Source organism: Melanerpes formicivorus, unplaced genomic scaffold (assembly GCF_026170545.1).
Source record: "Melanerpes formicivorus ecotype bairdi unplaced genomic scaffold, bMelFor1.0.p_v2 SCAF_77, whole genome shotgun sequence".
Lineage (NCBI taxonomy): Eukaryota > Metazoa > Chordata > Aves > Piciformes > Picidae > Melanerpes > Melanerpes formicivorus.
The window spans coordinates 2,046,613-2,064,744 of record NW_027142429.1 but is presented as its reverse complement, the minus strand read 5'-3'; the positions used below and the strand labels follow the sequence as shown (position 1 = coordinate 2,064,744).

The window sequence follows — 18,132 nt, the reverse complement described above, 5'->3', positions numbered from 1 at the left end:
GGCTGGACCTGATGACCCTGGAGGTCTTTTCCAACCTTCAGGATTCTGTGACACCTCCTGAAGGGCAGTGGATTTTCCCCAACACAACACACCATATGATGATCAAGATGATCAGAGGGCTGGAGCACCTCTCCTATGAAGGCAGGCTGAGAGCTGAGGCTGTTCAGCCTGGAGAAGAGAAGGCTCCAGGGAGACCTTAGAGTTGCATCTGAAGGGCACCTAGAGGCAGGCTGGGAAGGGACTGCTCAGAAGGGGCTGTGGGGATAGGCTGTGGGGCAATGGTTTGAAACTGGAGCAGGGCAGAGTTAGGTTGGACATCAGGAGGAAGTTCAGCACAGTGAGGCTGGGGAGAGCCTGGAACAGGCTGCCCAGGGTGGTGGTGGAGGCTCCATCCCTGGAGACATTCAAGGTCAAACTTAATGGGCCCCTGAGCACCATTACCTAGCTGGAGGTGTCCCTGCTGCCTGCAGGGGGGTGGACAAGATGCCCTTTGAGGCTCCCTCCTTACCCAATGCAATCTGTGATGTTTAAGACAGAGCCAGCCCCTTCCCCCAGGCCCAGGCTGAGATTCTTCCCAGCCACTGGGCTGCACCACCCCAAGAGCTGCTACCATTGGAATTTTCACTGCCAGTACCCAAGCTACAAACTCAATGCAGGCATTTAACCAGAGCCAACTCCTCAGACTTCAAGGGGAGCAGCAAGAGCCTGTGGCACAGCTACCTTGGCAGCCAGGTGATCCATCTTGTCCACCACTTTGCTCACAGCCATTCGGATCTCGGTGTTGTGCTGCCGAGCCTCTGTCATCAGAAAGGAGGTGACATCCCCAGGGGCTGGAAAGGAGAGACCCACAGTCACAAGGGGACATTCTCTGGCTTGGGCAGCAGCACTCTGAGCTGGGTTAGGAACTGGCTGGAGGGCTGAGCCCAGAGAGTGGTGGTGAATGGTGCCACAGCCAGCTGGCAGCCAGGCACCAGTGGTGTGCCCCAGGGATCAGTGCTGGGCCCTGTGCTCTTTAACATCTTCATCGATGATCTGGAGGAGGGGATTGAGTCAGTCAGCAGCAAATTTGCAGATGACACCAAGCTGGGGGCAGGAGTTGATCTGTTAGAGGGTTGGAGAGATCTGCAGAGGGACCTTGCCAGGCTGGACAGATGGGCAGAGGCTAAGGGCAGGAGATTGAACACATCCAAGTGCCAGGTTCTGCACATTGGCCACAGCAACCCCAGGCAGTGCTACAGGCTGGGGGCAGAGTGGCTGGAGAGCAGCCTGGGGGTGCTGGTTGACAGCAGCTGAACATGAGCCAGCAGTGTGCCCAGGTGGCCAAGAAGGCCAAGGGCATCCTGGCCTGCATCAGGAAGAGTGTGGCCAGCAGGAGCAGGGAAGTCCTTGTGCCCTGTGCTCAGCACTGCTGAGGACACACCTTGAGTCCTGTGTCCAGTTCTGGGCTCTTCAGGTCAAGAAGGACATTGAGAGACTTGAAGGTGTCCAGAGAAGGGCAAGAAAGCTGGGGAGGGGTCTGGAGCACAGCCCTGTGAGGAGAGGCTGAGGGAGCTGGGGTTGCTTAGCCTGGAGAAGAGGAGGCTCAGGGGAGACCTTCTTGCTCTCTCCAACTCCCTGAAGGGAGGTTGTAGCCAGGTGGGGGTTGGTCTCTTCTCCCAGGCAAGGAGCACCAGAACAAGAGGACACAGTCTCAAGCTGTGCCAGGGGAGATTTAGGCTGGAGGTGAGGAGAAAGTTCTTCCCAGCAAGAGAGATTGGCCATGGGGATGTGCTGCCCAGGGAGGTGGTGGAGTCCCCATCCCTGGAGGTGTTCAAGAGGGGATTGGATGAGGCCCTTGGTGCCATGGTAGAGTTGATCAGATGGTGATGGATGAGAGGTTGGACTTGATGATCTCTGAGGTCTTTTCCAACCTGGCTGACTCTATTCTATTCCTGGATACAGACACATCCAAACCAGTGCTTAGCCTGAGCAGACAGGACAGTGACTCTGTTCAGAAACACCACACCCCTCCATCTGGCACACAAATACCCTTAGCTATTTCCCAAATAAGATCAGCAGGCAGTTTATGGCTGCAGGGAATTCCTGAGCCACATGCCAGCACTTGGGTCAAACAAGAGAGAGAAGCCCCCAGACACACACTGCAACAGCAGGATGCACACAGAGGCACAAAACCAAGAGGGACAAAGGTTGGCTCCTGAGACTTTGAACTGAAGGAAGGTTCAGCAATGCTCAGGTCTTCACCCACAGAGATTACCTGAAGAGTTCTCTTGCAGTGCCTTTAGGCCTTCCCAGCTTGTGCCTTGTCTTGGGGTTATGTTTTTTAGAATAGAATAAACCAAACCAGGTTGGAAGAGACCTTCAAGATCATCACATCCAACCCATCAACCAATCCAAGCCACCTAAACAACTAACCCATGGCACCAAGCACCCCAGCAAGTCTCCTCCTGAACACCTCCAATGATGGGGACTCCACCACCTCCCCATGCAGCCCATTCCCATGGCCAATCTCTCTCTCTGTATAGAACTTCTTCCTAACATCCAACCTAAACCTCCCCTGGCACAGCTTGAGACTGTGTCCTCTTGTTCTGGGGCTGCTTGCCTGGAAGAAGAGACCAACCCCCACCTGGCTACAACCTCCCTGCAGGGAGTTGGAGAGAGCAAGAAGGTCTCCCCTGAGCCTCCTCTTCTCCAGGCTAAGCAACCCCAGCTCCCTCAGCCTCTCCTCACAGGGCTGTGCTCCAGACCCCTCCCCAGCTTTGTTGCCCTTCTCTGGACACCTTCCAGCAAGTCAACCTCCTTCCTAAACTGAGAGGCCCAGAGCCGGACACAGGACTCAAGGTGTGGCCTGAGCAGTGCAGTGTACAGGGGCAGAATGACCTCCCTGCTCCTGCTGGCCACACTGCTCCTGATGCAGGCCAGGATGCCATTGGCCCCCAGGATGTGCACTTCAGTTCTCACCCTGGCTGGCAGGAGAGTTGTTTACTGTTAAAGTGACAACTGGAGGCACCAGCTACAAAACACCTTTAGTGACACACAGCCTGGGGAGCAGACCTGCAAACTCCATCCTCCCCTCTCACACTCTGTGAAGTTCCTTAGGGTAAGGAAAAGGGATTGCAGTGAGAGGGTGAGGGGTAATGGCTTTGAGCTGGAAGAGGAAAGGCTGAGACTACAGATCAGAAATTCTTTGCAGTGAGGCTGGGGAGACTCTGGCACAGGTTGCCCAGGGAGGCTGTGGCTGCCTCCTCCCTGGAGGTGTTGAAGGCCAGGCTGAATGAAGCCTTGAGCAAGCTGGGCTGGTGGGAGGTGTCCCTGCCCATGGCAGGGGGTTGGAGCTGGATGAGCTTTCAGGTCCCTTCCAACCCAAAGCATTCTGTGAATCCATGGAAGCTGGATTTTCATTGGGAACTGTTTGCCCCATTTGGTATTACAGGGTAGGAAGGTGTGGAAGAGAAGAGCACTGGAGAGAGGATAAATGTGTGTGTGTGTGCCACCACTGCCTCCTAAATCAGCATGAAGTCCACTGCAGGTACTGCAGCCATCTCCAAAGCCCCAGAGGGACCCTGACAGGTTGGAGAGGTGGGCACAAGCCAACCTCAGGAGGTTCAACAAGACCAAGGGCAGGGTCCTGCATCTGTGTGGAGGCAATCCCAGGCACAAATCCAGGCTGGGCAGGGACTGGCTGGAAAGCAGCCCTGAGGAGAGAGCCTTGGGGGTGCTGGGGGAGGAGAAGCTCACCAGGAGCTCTCAGTCTGCACTTGCAGCCCAGAAAGCAAACCAGAGCCTGGGCTGCAGCAGCAGAAGTGTGGCCAGCAGGGCAAGGGAGGTGATTCTCCCCCTCTGCTCAGCTCTGGGGAGACCCCACCTGGAGTACTGCCTCCAGTTCTGGAACCCCTATGACAAGAGGGATCTGGAGGTGCTGGAAGGTGTCCAGAGCAGGGCCAGGAGGATGAGCAGAGGGCTGGAGCTGCTCTGCTGTGAGGACAGACTGAAGGAGTTGGGGCTGTTCAGTCTGGAGAAGAGAAGGCTCCCAGGTGACCTCATTGTGGCCTTCCAGGATCTGCAGGGGGCTACAGGAAGGCTGGGGAGGGACTGCTCAGGATCTGAGGGAGTGATAGGACTAGGGGGAATGGAATGAAGCTGGAGGTGGGGAGATTGAGGCTGGAGGGGAGGAGGAAGTTCTTCCCCAGGAGAGTGGTGAAGGCCTGGAATGGGTTGTGCAGGGAGGTGGTTGGGGCCCTGTCCCTGGAGGTGTTTAAGGCCAGGCTGGATGAGGCTCTGGGCAGCCTGATCTAGTGTGGGGTGTCCCTGCCCATGGCAGGGGGGTTGGAACTGGCTGATCCTTGTGGTCCCTTCCAATCCTGACTGATACTATGATATCAGGCTTGGTGCCCCATCCCTGGACCCACTTCAGGTCAGGCTGGTTGAAGCTCTGAGCAACCTGCCCTAGTTGCAGATGTCCCTGCTACTGCAGGGGCGGGTTGGACTGGATGAGCTTTAAAGGTCCCTTCCCACCCAAACCATTCTCTGTTGGTTTTGAAGCTTACCTTGGTAAGGTGCAGGATACATCTGTCCTACAGGCTGGAGCTGGGAAGCAGATGCAGCAGTCTGGGGGTAAGCAAATGCCACTCCTGGATATGCCTTGCAGAACAAGTGACAGAGGTCAGAGCAGGATTCCATACCTCCCACCCTCCTCACTTCAGGGCTTTTAAGCCTCAGAGCAATGCTAGAACTTGGAAAGAAGATAAAAACCAGAGTCAGTGAGCTGGAAAGCAAATGACACAAGCTGTAGTAAAGGGAAAGTATCAGCCACTCCTCTGCCAAGGCTCAGACAGGGGTTCAGGCTGCCACAGCTTAGGACTTGTCTTTTTGACTGAGGTTTCAGGAAGAGCAGGTTCCCTTCTGCTTGAGAGAGACAAGGGGCAGCTCACTCTCAGCTGTGCTAACCTGAGCACAAGGCTGCCCCTAGGAAGGGCTCAAACACTGCAACACAACTGGGCTGCAACACTACAGAGCACAGGATGATACAGAATGAACCAGGTTGGAAGAGACCTTGGAGATCATCAAGTCACAGCTTGAGGCCATTCCCTCTTGTCCTACCAGCAGCAGCCTCTCCACAACCTCCTTCCAGGTAGTTGTAGAGAGTCAGGAGGTCTCCCCTCAGCCATCCCCAGCCATCCCCAGCTCCTTCAGTTGCTCTTCATCAGATTTATTCTCCAGGCCCTTCCCAGCTTCCTTGCCCTGCTCTGCCCTGGCTCCAGCACCTCCACATCTCTCTTGCACTGAGGAGCCCAGAACTGGACACAGCACTCAAGGTGTGGCCTCCCCAGAGCTGAGTCCCAGGGGACAATCCCCTCCCTGCTCCTGCTGGACACAGCATTGCTGATCCCAGCCAGGAGGCCTTTGGCTTTCTTGGCCACCTGGGCACACTGCTGGCTCCTATTGCAGCAGCACAAGGCTCACAAGGATTCTCCTTTTCCTGGCTAAATAAAACCATGACCCACAAACAAGAGAAGTGTGCAAATGAGCCCTCAGAGGAAAACAAACCAGGGCCAAGAAAAATTTCAACTGACATGCTTTTGTTTTCAGCTCCCCTACAAGTACAAGAGGACACAGTCTCAAGCTGTGCCAGGGGAGGCTTAGGTTGGATGTTAGGAAGAAATTCTTCATAGAGAGAGTGATTGCCCACAGGAATATGCTGCCCAGGGAGGTGGTGGAGTCCCCATCCCTGGAGGTGTTCAGGAGGAGGCTTGATGGGGTGCTTGGTGCCATTGATTAGGTGGTGTTGGGTGAGAGGTTGGACTGGATGATCCTGAAAGGTCTCTTCCAACCTGGTTTGCTCTGTTCCATTCTACTTGGATGCTCTCATTTCATCCACTACAAAAGCAGATATTGAACCAAGTCTGCTCAGTTCTCACTTCAAGAAGCCATCAGCAAGCAGCAAAATCAGCCCTAAGAGGCATGTGATGGAAACCTGAGGATGCCAGAGAAGAGTCACAGGAAGCAGCCTTTGCTCCCAGCTAGGGGGAAGGAGGCAAAGCTCATGAGGAAGGCCAGAAGCAGCAATGCTCTCCTTGATGCCACCTAAGTACCTGAAAGCCCTGTGCTCCTCCAGGCACAGCTGCATGGGGCTGGATGGTTGCAGGTATTAGAGCAGCAGAAGACACTGGGGCTGTGGAACCAGGCACTGGAGGTACTGAAAAGGAAAGGCAAAAGGCAATTCAGCACACCACAAAGGAGCCAGAGATAAATCCACTCACACAGTGGGAAAGGGGGAGGGGAAAAAAACCCAATCCCTAAACAGACACCAACTTAAGACAAGCTGCCTGCAGCCCTGTGAAAACTCAACCCAGCCAAGGAAGTGCTAAAGGTCAGGAACAACCTTCCACAGGAATTCCACCTCTAGCTGTTTAGGCAACCTCTTCTCAGTGCAACAAAGGCAGCTCTGAAGTGCACTGACACAAGATGCTATTCACACTGACTCCTAAAGGCTGCTCAGCTGACCAGCAGCTGACATGTCAATTCCATCCTGGGCAAACAAGTCAAGCCCCCTCCAGAGCTGACCTCAGCTAGATTGTATGGTCCTGCTCTGGCAGGGGGTTGGACTCAATGGTCTCTTTGGGTCCCTTCCAACCCCTGACATCCTGTGATCCAGAGCTGCCAGCACTCCAGGGCCCTTCAGCTCTTCATTTCCAAGCAAACAAATTAATCCTGTTAATAGGGAAGGGGAATAGAATAGAATAGAATAGAATAGAATAGAATAGAATAGAATAGAATAGAATAGACCAGACCAGACCAGACCAGACCAGACCAGACCAGACCAGACCAGACCAGACCAGGTTGGAAAAGACCTCAGAGGTCATCAAGTCCAACCTCTCACCCAGCACCATCTGATCAACTCAACCATGGCACCAAGTGCCTCAGCCAGGCTCTTCCTAAACACCTTCAGGGATGGGGACTCCACCACCTCCCTGGGCAGCACATTCCCATGGCCAATCTCTCTTGCTGGGAAGAATTCTTCCTCACCTCCAGCCTAAACCTCCCCGGCACAGCTTGAGACTGTGTCCTCTTGTTCTGGGGCTGCTTGCCTGGGAGAAGAGACCAACCCCCACCTGGCTCCAACCTCCCTTCAGGGAGTTGGAGAGAGCAAGAAGGTCTCCCCTCAGCCTCCTCTTCTCCAGGCTAAGCAACCCCAGCTCCCTCAGCCTCTCCTCACAGGGCTGTGCTCCAGACCCCTCCCCAGCTTTCTTGCCCTTCTCTGGACACCTTCCAGCAGCTCAACCTCTTTCCTAACCTGAGGAGCCCAGAACTGGACACAGGACTCCAGGTGTGGCCTAAGCAGTGCTGAGCACAGGGCACAAGGACTTCCCTGCTCCTGCTGCCCACACTCTTTCTGATGCAGGCCAGGATGCCCTTGGCCTTCTTGTCCCCCTGGGCACACTGCTGGCTCCTGTTCAGCCTATGATAGACCAGGAGGAACCCAAAAGCATGAACAGAGTTTTAACACTGTTTCTAGCAGCTCCATTTTCAAATCACAAGTCCCAGAAGTCTCAGGGCCACCCCAGCACACAGGATGACAGAGCAGCTCTTGCACTGTGGCTGCTCCTCCTCAAGCATCAGTGTGTGCCCAAGACCACCACAAGGAAATGCTCCAAGGCCTCCAGCCTTGTGCTGTGTGGATCACTCCACCTCTAGAGCTTTCTGTCAGCAAAACCTACCAGAAGCTATCAGTTCATACACTCAGAGAAAGGTTTGGTCTGGAAAGAACCTTAAAGATCACCCAGTTTTAACCCCAACACATGGGCAGGGACACCTCCCCCCAGCCCAGCTTACTCAAGGCCTCATCCAGCCTGGCCTTCAACACCTCCAGGCAGGAGGCAGCCACAGCCTCCCTGGGCAACCTGTGCCAGAGTCTCCCCAGCCTCACTCTCAACAATTTCTTCCTCATCTCCAGTCTCAGTCTCCCCTCTCCCAGCTCAAATCCATTCCCCCTCACCCTATTACTACAAGCCCTTGTAAAAAGTCCCTCCCCAGCTTTCCTGCAGGTCCCCTGTTCCTGAAGCCTTTCCACTGGAAGCCTGCAAATCAGAGAAGATTCTCTACCCCAGTCCCAGGCTCAGCAGCACCTTACCTTGTGTGGACACCGTGGGCAGTACTGCATGAGCAGGCTGTGAAGGTCTCACTGCAGATGAAGCCACTGGCTGTGCTGCCACCCTCAGTGTGTTTGGATCCTAAAAACATTTCTGCATGTTACAAGGAAGGCCAAAGAATCACAAAAGGTTAAGGACTGGAAAGGACCTCTGGAGATCCTCGAGTCCAAGGCCCCTGCCACAGCAGGGTCACCCAGGGGAGGCCACACAGGAACACATCCAGATGGGTATTGAAAGTCTCCACAGAAGGAGACTCCACAACCTCTCTGGGCAGCCTGCTCCAGGCCTCCAGCACCCTCATACCAAAAAAGTTTCTCCTCATGTTGAGGTGGAACCTCCTGGGTTGCAGTTTGTGTCCATTGCCACTATCACAGGACAGCACTGAAGAGAGCCTGGCCCCTTCCTGACACCCACCCCTCAGATCACTACAGACACTGATCAGATGCCCTCTCAGCAGTCACATGTGCAGGCTAACAGCCCCAGGTCTCTAAGCCTTTCCTCCTCACACAGATGTTCCAGTCCCTTCACCAGCCTCTTAGCCTCTGTTGGACTCTCTGTAGTATCTATCCCTGTCCCTCTTGAACTGGGGAGCCCAGAACTGGACACAACACTCCAGCTGTGGCCTCACCCAGGTAGAGTAGAAGGGGAGAAGCCAGCAGTTTGCCCCCAAGATCACTTAAGTGTGGTAGTATCATAGAATCAGTCAGGGTTGGAAGGGACCACAAGGATCATTTAGTTCCAACCCCCCTGCCATGGGCAGGGGCACCCCACACTAGATCAGGCTGGCCAGAGCCTCATCCAGCCTGGCCTTAAACACCTCCAGGGATGGGGCCTCAACCACCTCCCTGGACAACCCACCTCACCCAAGTGGACAGACACAGGGGAAGAACAAAAGCCCTGTGGCACAGGAGCAGAGTGTGCTTTCCCTGGGGCAAGGCAGAGCTCTTGCTACAGGCTCCCCTGTAAAGAATTCCCACCACAGCAAAAAAGCATCCAAGGCAGTCCCATTCCTGTGGCTGGAGCCATACCTCTATTTCTGAGTCACTGGAGTCCAGCTGGCTGCCTGCTGTCCCAGCCAGGAAAGGCAGCATGGGCTGCCCCATCTTGGCCATCCGAGAGATCAGCTTTGCCTTCGCCACGTCTGGATTCTACAAGCAATGGCTGCAGTTACTCTTCCTGTGTCCCCCAGCCCAGGCCCTTCAGACAGAGACACCTCCCAGCAGCAGATTCCTCTCCTCACTCACTCTGGTCCTTGCCATTTTTCAATGGCTGTGTGACAAAGTGATTCTCAAGCATGCATGACAGCAGAGTGGGCCTGGTGAGCTGCCCTCCTGAGGTGACACTGCTGTCATGAGGCAGACAACCTGCCCCTGCACACAGCACAGCAACAACATGTGTGCAAGAAGCTGCTCAGCAGCTTTGTCTGCCCTGAGGAGCATGCAAAGTCTCCCCCTGTAGCTCCACAAACCTCTCCTCAGTGTCTCAATGACTCCTTGGTACAGTTGCCAACTTATCCAAGAGGACAAACACAGATTCACAGATTGCAGCGGGCTGGAAGGGAGCCTCCAAGGGCTCCCAACCCACTGCAGGCAGCAGGGACAGCCCCAACTAGAGCAGGCTGCCCAGGGCCACAGCAAGTCTGACCTTGAATGTCTCTAGGGATGGGACCTCAACCACTTCTCTGGGCAGCCTGTGCCAGTGTCTCCCCAGCCTCGCTGTGCAGAACTTCCTGCTGGTGTCCAACCTAACTCTGCCCTGCTCCAGTGTCAAACCATTGCCCCTTGGCCTATCCCCACAGGCCCTCCCCAGCCTTCATGTGGGCCCCCTTCAGACACTGAAATGCAGCTCTAAGGTCAAACCAGCTTTGTGAGTGCCCAGGTCAGGTAACTTTGCATTGAAGTGGAGGAAATGGGACTGAAGCTCAGAGAGTGGCTTAGGCTGGAAGGGATCTCAAGCCCCTCACGCTCTGCCAATCCCTTCCCCAAGGAGACCCTTTTCAGCTGTCAGGAAGGTGAACATTCCAGAGGATCTTTCTTTCATGCTGCTAACTCTACCTTCAGCAATGCAGAGGTGAAACCAACCAAGCTTCCCTACTGAAGGTTTCAAATCAGTGAAGAGGGGGGAGAAAAAAAGACAGCACCACTTACTGCCAGCTGCTCACTGATGGAGTTGGACTTGGCCCGGACAGCTGGCTCCCTGGAAAGCCAAGCAGGGCTGGGTTGGGATCAGAGGGTAACCAGCAATGCAGAATTCATTTCATTTGCAATACTCTCAAATACACCTCCCCCCAGGACAACCATTGCTCACTTCTGTACTAGCAGCTAGATTTGGAGCAAGTTCCATGGCTGGGGAACAGCTGGGGACAGGAAGATGACTTGGTCTGGTGAGGGCTTGCAACCACCACATTCTGCCACAGCTTGAACCAAGCCCAGCAACAACCTACTCATGACAACAAAAGAACTCTTCCCTCTAACTGCCTCAAAAGGATGCTTAACCCATTTGGTCAATTGAATCACAGAGCAGTGGGGGTTGGAGGATCACCCAGACCAAGCCCCTGCAGTCTTTCTAAGCAGTCTCTCACCCAGCAGCAGCCTGTATTCTTCTCTGCTGTGACCTCACTTTGGTGCCTCTCATTTCCTCTTTGACACTCTTAGGCTAAATCTGATCCCAGCATGGTAGGGCTGGAAGGGACCTCTGGAGATCGTCCAGTCCAACCCCCCCTGCTCCAGCAGGGCACCCACAGCAGCTTGCCCTGGAGCACAATGGCCAAGGGGGTTTGGAAGCTCTCCACACACAGAGACTCCACAACCTCTCTGGGCAGCCTGCTCCAGGCCTCCAGCAGCTTCACACCAAAGAATTTTCTCCTCCTGTTGTGATGGAACCTCCTGGGTTCCAGTTTGTGCCCAGTGCCCCTGGTCCTGTCCCTGGGCACCACTGAGCAGAGTCTGGCCCCAGCCTCTTGCCCCCCAGCCTTTAGCTCTTGCTGAGTTTTGCTCAGCTCCCCTCTGGGGCTGCTCTTCTGCAGGCTCAACAGCCCCAGGGGCTCTCAGCCTTTGTTCCTCACAGAGATGCTCCAGGCCCCTCAGCATCTTTGCAACCTCTCTGGACTCTCTCCAGCAGTTCCCTGTCTTCAGAAACAAATGAAAATGTAATGTTTGCAACTGAAGGAAGCAGCCATGACACAGCCCTGCCACCTGAGATGAGCAAGCTGTTGCAGCAGCACCCCCACAGCTTGGCCACACTGGCTCTCAGCAGTGCTGCAGGGGAGTAAGTTCTTTCCCCTCTGCTCATTTCAACTTCTTTGCCTCTGGAAGTCTGTGTTCAAGCAGAAACCTTCCTGCAAGTCTCAACAGCAAGTGCTCCCCTGCCACAGATGGCACTAAGCTGGCACAAAGATGACCCCCCTGTTGCCCAGGGGTGTTAAAGCAGCCCTGTGCCATCAAACATTGCCAGGTTTTAATACAAGAGCTGTGTGAGCCCTGCTGCTTCTTACCCAGGCTTTGGAGGTATGCTAGATGGAGGCAGCAAGCCAGTGTCTGCAGAGAAGCCATCTGCACTGGGTACTGGAGAGGGTGCTGCAGAATCCCTTGAGCTAACACTCTGTCCATCCACAGCAGGGCATTCCTTCACCAGCTTCACCTGGAAAAGCATGGAACACCAAATCCTGGGTCTCTGGGTTCATACATTCACAGAATGGTTGAGGTTGGAAGGGACCATCCAGCTCCAACCCCCTGCCATGGGCAGGGACACCTCCCCCCAGCCCAGGCTGCTCAAGGCCTCATCCAGCCTGGCCTGAAACACCTCCAGGCAGGAGGCAGCCACGGCCTCCCTGGGCAACCTGTGCCAGAGTCTCTCCAGCCTCACTGTCAAGAATCTCTTCCTCATCTCCAGTCTCAATCTGCCCTCCTCAACCTTCAGAGTTCCCAAGAAGTCTCCAGCAGCTTGTCTCTTTGATGACCACTCCTTTGCCAGCACTTCAAGTAAAAGCATGCAGCACTGGAGGAGTTGAGTCCCTACATCCTCTCATTCCTCACCATGGGTATTTTGTTTGCCCAGGTGACTCATGAACAAGGCAATGAAAAGATCCCAAGACAGTTCAGCCAGCCATGCCTTGCTGAACAGCCCAGAGGGCTTTGTGGGGTTTAGGGTTTGGCTTGGGGTATTTTTGTAATGAAAGTTACATACTCAACATCTTTCCTAAACTGTGCCCAGTTCTGGGCTCCTCAGGGTAAGAAGGACATTGAGAGACTTGAAGGTGTCCAGAGAAGGGCATCCTGGCCTGCATCAGGAATAGTGTGGCCAGCAGGAGCAGGGAAGTCCTTGTGCCCTGTGCTCAGCACTGCTTAGGCCACACCTGGAGTCCTGTGTCCAGTTCTGGGCTCCTCAGGTTAGGAAAGAGGTTGAGCTGCTGGAAGGTGTCCAGAGAAGGGCAAGAAAGCTGGGGAGAGGCCTTGAGCACAGCCCTGTGAGGAGAGGCTGAGGGAGCTGGGGTTGCTTAGCCTGGAGAAGAGGAGGCTCAGGGGAGACCTTCTTGCTCTCTCCAACTCCCTGAAGGGAGGTTGGAGCCAGGTGGGGGTTGGTCTCTTCTCCCAGGCAAGCAGCACCAGAACAAGAGGACACAGTCTCAAGCTGTGCCAGGGGAGGTTTAGGCTGGATGTTAGGAAGTAATTCTTCCCAGCAAGAGATTGGCCATGGGAATGTGCTGCCCAGGGAGGTGGTGGAGTCCCCATCCCTGGAGGTGTTTAGGAAGAGCCTGGCTGAGGCCCTTGGTGCCATGGTTTGGTTGATCAGATGGTGCTGGGTGAGAGGTTGGACTTGATGACCTCTGAGGTCTTCTCCAACCTGGTTAATTCTATTCTATTCTACCTTCCTGAGGTAGCTGGTGCCTAACAGCTTCTGAGCTGAAGCTCTCATGCCAAGAGCTGGTTTCTGCCTGGCAGGCAGAGGCTGTCACCCCACAAGCACAGGAGAGAAGCCTGGCAGCAGACACTCACCCTGCGAACCTCCACCTCGAAGACCAGAGTGGAGTCCGGGGGGACACGGCCGGGCACGCCCTGGGCGCCGTAGCCCCAGGCTGGAGGGATGATCAGATACCTTCTTCCTCCTTTCTTCATCCCCACCATTCCTTCTTCCCATCCCTTTGGGTGGCAGAGAGACAACAGGAGAGAGCAGTTGGATCAGTGACATCCTGGCTTCTTTCCTGACACTGATGGAGACAGCCTCAAGAGCTCCTCAGAGAAGGTTCCGAAACGCTAAGGGAGGTTTTTTTGGGGGGGGTCAAATCCTTCTTATTTGCAGTCTGCTGCACCACATCCTTCCTTGCAATGACTCATAATGACCATTAATTGCAAAATTAACTTGAGTAAAGCTGGAGCTCCCTTAGAAGCTCCCCTGTGAAGAGAGACTGAGAGCCCTGGGGCTGTTTAGTCTGGAGAAGGCTGAGAGGGATCTGATCAATGTCTGTCAATAGCTGAGGGGTGGGGGGCAAGCTCTTTTGGGTGGTGCACAGGAATAAGCCAAGGACCAATGGATACAAACTCAAACAGAGAAGATTTCACCTCAACATGAGGAGAAACTTCTTTCCAGTGAGGGTGGCAGGGCCCTGGAGCAGGCTGCCCAGGGGGGTTGGGGAGTCTCCTCCTCTGGACACGTGGAAAATCCACCTGGATGGATTCCTGTGTGCACTACCCTGGGTGGTTCTGCTTTGGTAAAGGGGTTGGACTCAATCTCTAGAGGTCCCCTCCCACCTCTAATGCACTGTGATAGAAGCAGACAAGTTGGAAAAGACCTCCAAGATCATCAGGTCCAACCTTCCACCCAATAGCTCCATGATCAGCATGTCCCCAAGAGCCAACACTGCCATGGGGAGAGGACTGCTTCTGGAAATGAAGCTGAGGTTTGAGTGAGTCTCTGTGGTGTGCCCCAGGGATCAGTGCTGGGCCCCATGCTCTTTAACATCTTCATTGATGATCTGGATGAGGGCATTGAGTCCATCAGCAGGAAATGTGCAGATGACAGCAAGCTGGGGGCAGGAGTTGATCTGCTGGAGGGTAGAGAGGCTCTGCAGAGGGACCTGGACAGGCTGGACAGCTGGGCAGAGGCCAAGGGCAGGAGACTGAACACATCCAAGCGCCAGGGGCTGCACATTGGCCACAGCAACCCCAGGCAGTGCTACAGGCTGGGGGCAGAGTGGCTGAGAGCAGCCAGGCAGAGAGGGACCTGGGTGTAGTGGTGGACAGAAGCTGAACATGAGCCAGCAGTGTGCCCAGGGGGCCAAGAAGGCCAAGGGCATCCTGGCCTGCATCAGGAACAGTGTGGCCAGCAGGAGCAGGGAAGTCCTTGTACCCTGTGCTCAGCACTGCTGAGGACACACCTTGAGTCCTGTGTCCAGTTCTGGGCCCTTCAGTTTCAGAAGGACATTGAGAGACTTGAAGGTGTCCAGAGAAGGGCAAGAAAGCTGGGGAGGGGTCTGGAGCACAGCCCTGTGAGGAGAGGCTGAGGGAGCTGGGGTTGCTTAGCCTTGAGAAGAGGAGGCTCAGGGGAGACCTTCTTGCTCTCTGCAACTCCCTGCAGGGAGGTTGTAGCCAGGTGGGGGTTGGTCTTTTCTCCCAGGCAAGCAGCACCAGAACAAGAGGACACAGTCTCAAGCTGTGCCAGGGGAGGTTTAGGGTGGAAATTCTACAGAGAGTGAGAGCTTGGCCATTGGAATGGGACTGCCTGGGGAGGTGGTGGAGTCCCCATCCCTGGAGGTGTTTAAGAAGAGCCTGGCTGAGGCCCTTGGTGCCATGGTTTAGTTGATCAGATGGTGCTGGGTGATAGGTTGGACTGGATGATCAGAAAGGTCTCTTTCAACCTGGTTAATTCTATTCTATTCTATTCTATTCTATTCCTCTGCTTCCTAGCAAATGAAGCAACCAGCACACATGAGCCATGAACAAGGCCACCTGTAACTCAAAGCTGAGACTTCAATGACCATAATGCAAGTGCCAGAAGCTCTACCTTGATGACCTTGCCAGATCCCAGCTTCAGCCTCAGCAGCTTGTCTTTGCTAAGGTTGGAGTCAAACACCTGGAGAGTTAAAGAACAAAGGATCACAAATTACCTGCAATACCCAACTCTGTCACCACTCTGAATACCACCTCACACATTCCAGAGGCTCCCACCATCTCTTCCAGGCTAGCTCCCATCCTGCTACTTCCACAATCAACTCTCAAGGGAAGGCAGAGCATGGCTACAGCTTCCAGAGCAGTGCACAATGCAGTGTCATAACATCCCACATGGAGGCTCTAGAACTGTTCTGAGCTTCAGGATCAAGACAGGACCTACATGAAGGCTGGAGAGGGACTGCTCCCAGAGGCCTGCAGTGACAGGGTGAGGGGCAATGGTTTGAAAGTAGAGGAGGTTTAGATTGGAGGTTTGGAACAAGCTCTGCACCACCAGGGTGCTGGAACACTGCAACAGGTTGTCCAGGGAGGGGGTTGAGGCTCCATCCCTGAAGACATTCAAGGTGAGGCTTGACAGGGCTCTGGGCAACCTGACCTAGAGGAGGATGTCCCTGCTGACTGCAGGGGGGGTGGATTGGTTGAGCTTTGGAGGTCCCTTCCAACCCAGAGCATTCTATGCCAGGTTCAGGAAGAAGTAAACCACGACACACTGGGCTGTCAGCAAGCAGCAAACTACTGCCTGAGAGTTTGGGACTTCAAAACACAGAGCTGAACAAAACTTCCAGGAGCTTAGAAGTGAGCTCTGCTATGTACCTTGGGTACCTAGAGAGAAGCATGCCAGGCAGAGCAGGCAAACCAAAAGCCTCTCCTAGAGGTAAAAAAACAAAGTCCTTTCTTGCATCAAAGAGATTCACCTGCAGATGGATGCAAGTGCAAAAGCCTTTGGCAGGGATCTCACCCCCAGCAGAGTGAGGAACAGTGGTTACAGGGAAGGCTTTGAAAGATCCAAGAGCTCCTTCTGCTTATGAGCCAAGGGGGCTGCACACAGCAGTGGAGGACATCAAAGCAGTCTCATCCTTTTAGCATGTGGAGACGTGCTTGCTGTCAGACAAGGTCATTCTTATCACTTCCTCCAGCAGCAGAGCAGCTTTCAGTGTCCCTTCCCACCTTTTTCATCAACATTCCTGGGAGAGAGTCTCTCTGAAAACTCAAACCATTTCCACCACCTCCTCCTGCCTCAGGTAAAGCCTCACTCCTGGTGCCATGCCTGCAAAACCTCCTTCAACACCAGCCCCAACACTGGCATCTTGAAGGTCCTCTCCAGCCTAAAGGGGGTTCTGTGATGCTATGCAGGATGTGGCAGGTTCCTGCCAGAGCCTGCCACACTCACTTGGGATTAGGAGGAAGCAGAAGGATCTTTACCTGTCCAAGGCCATTGTTCTGGAACAGCCAACCTGTATAGGCCACCTCCAGAGAGTCTCCTGCTTCTGTTGCCTGCCCTTCTCCAAGCAGGAGGTCCTGGCAGAGCACAGAGTCAAGGGCTGGGCAGCTGTTGCACTTGGCAATGCAGACCTGCAGGAGGGAAGCCCAGGGGGTGTCTGGTCAGCAAAGCAGAGCAGCAGGATGCACTATGATGGTACAGATGTGATGCTTTTCTTCCTGTGCTGATCAAGCCCAGGTTATTGCTGTGCTTAGGAGGTGAGCTCCATGTCCCTTGTGCTGAATCCTGCTGAGTAAATACTCCCTGCCCCACAGAACCCCTGGGCTCACAGCACTTGATGGTCTTGATCAAAAATCCCAGCAGAGGCACCTGGGTTTGTTCATGGGAAGTGATTCTGCCCCTCTGCTCTGACCCCACCTGCAGCACTGCCTCCAGCTCTGGGGCCCCCAGCACAAGAAGGACCTGGAGCTGCTGGAGAGGCTCCAGAGGAGGCCACAGAGATGATCAGAGGGCTGCAGAACCTCCCCTGTGGGGCCAGGCTGGGAGAGTTGGGGCTGTGCAGCCTGGAGAAGAGAAGGCTCCAGGCAGACCTCAGAGCAGCCTTGAAGTACCTGAAGGGCTCCAGGAAAGCTGGGGAGGGACTTTGGACAAGGGCTGCAAGTGCCAGGATGAGGAACAATGGCCTTGAGCTGGGAGAGGAGAGACTGAGTGGAGAGGAGGAAGAAATTGTTGAGAGTGAGGCTGGGGAGACTCTGGCACAGGCTGCCCAGGGAGGCTGTGGCTGCCTCCTGCCTGGAGGTGTTTGAGGCCAGGCTGGATGAGGCCTTGAGCAAGCTGGGCTGGGGGGAGGTGTCCCTGCCCATGGCAGGGGGCTGGAACTGGATGAACTTTGAGGTCCCTTCCAATCCAATCCATTCTATAATCTAATGACCAAACTCAGCCAGGTCCATCTCAGACCTGCCTCAGTCACAGCTGTGCACATTCTCAAAGCTGGACTTCAGTGAAGTCCAATTGACTTAGAACCTTCCAGCCAGGAGCTCTCAGACAGGATGTGCCTGTTGCTCCAAACATGCCAGTAAGCTGTCCCTCAAACCAGAGCAGTTACCTGCTTGCTGAAATCCATTGCTGCCTTCTCTGACTCAAACATGATGGACCAGTTTTGTCTCTGATCATCATAGAAGGTGCTGTAATTGTTGGGTTGAACCTGTGGGCAAAGAAATCAGTCCTGGGTTAGGTACCAAAAGATGCATTCCACTGAAATCCAAACCCATGCTCAAAAGAAGCTTCAGGGAAGAGCTACTGCAAATAGCCAGAGGAAGAGCCCTGCTGGGTAGGAGAGCTCTGCAGAGGGACCTGGACAGGCTGGACAGATGGGCAGAGGCCAAGGGCAGGAGATTGAACACATCCAAGTGCCAGGGGCTGCACATTGGCCACAACAACCCCAGGCAGTGCTACAGGCTGGGGGCAGAGTGGCTGAGAGCAGCCAGGCAGAGAGGGACCTGGGGATGCTGATTGACAGCTGCCTGAACATGAGCCTGCAGTGTGCCCAGGTGGCCAAGAAGGCCAAGGGCATCCTGGCCTGCATCAGGAACAGTGTGGC

General features: G+C 54.6%; 1 protein-coding gene across 6 annotated transcripts in view; it reads right to left on the bottom strand.

The window, feature by feature from the left end:
* Nucleotides 1–18,132, bottom strand: part of FKBP15 (FKBP prolyl isomerase family member 15) — a 49,331-nt gene that overhangs the window by 20,752 nt on the left and 10,447 nt on the right. For all 6 annotated transcript variants that reach the window (XM_068164201.1, XM_068164203.1, XM_068164204.1 and 3 more), the window contains 11 exons: nt 17,638–17,736; nt 16,514–16,663; nt 15,147–15,215; nt 13,142–13,285; nt 11,641–11,786; nt 10,295–10,343; nt 9,176–9,295; nt 8,129–8,228; nt 6,090–6,193; nt 4,545–4,638; nt 721–830 (listed from right to left, as the gene is read on the bottom strand). In XM_068164201.1, coding sequence (XP_068020302.1) covers nt 721–830; nt 4,545–4,638; nt 6,090–6,193; nt 8,129–8,228; nt 9,176–9,295; nt 10,295–10,343; nt 11,641–11,786; nt 13,142–13,285; nt 15,147–15,215; nt 16,514–16,663; nt 17,638–17,736 — 1,185 coding nt within the window. The remainder of the gene's footprint in view (nt 1–720; nt 831–4,544; nt 4,639–6,089; nt 6,194–8,128; nt 8,229–9,175; nt 9,296–10,294; nt 10,344–11,640; nt 11,787–13,141; nt 13,286–15,146; nt 15,216–16,513; nt 16,664–17,637; nt 17,737–18,132) is intronic.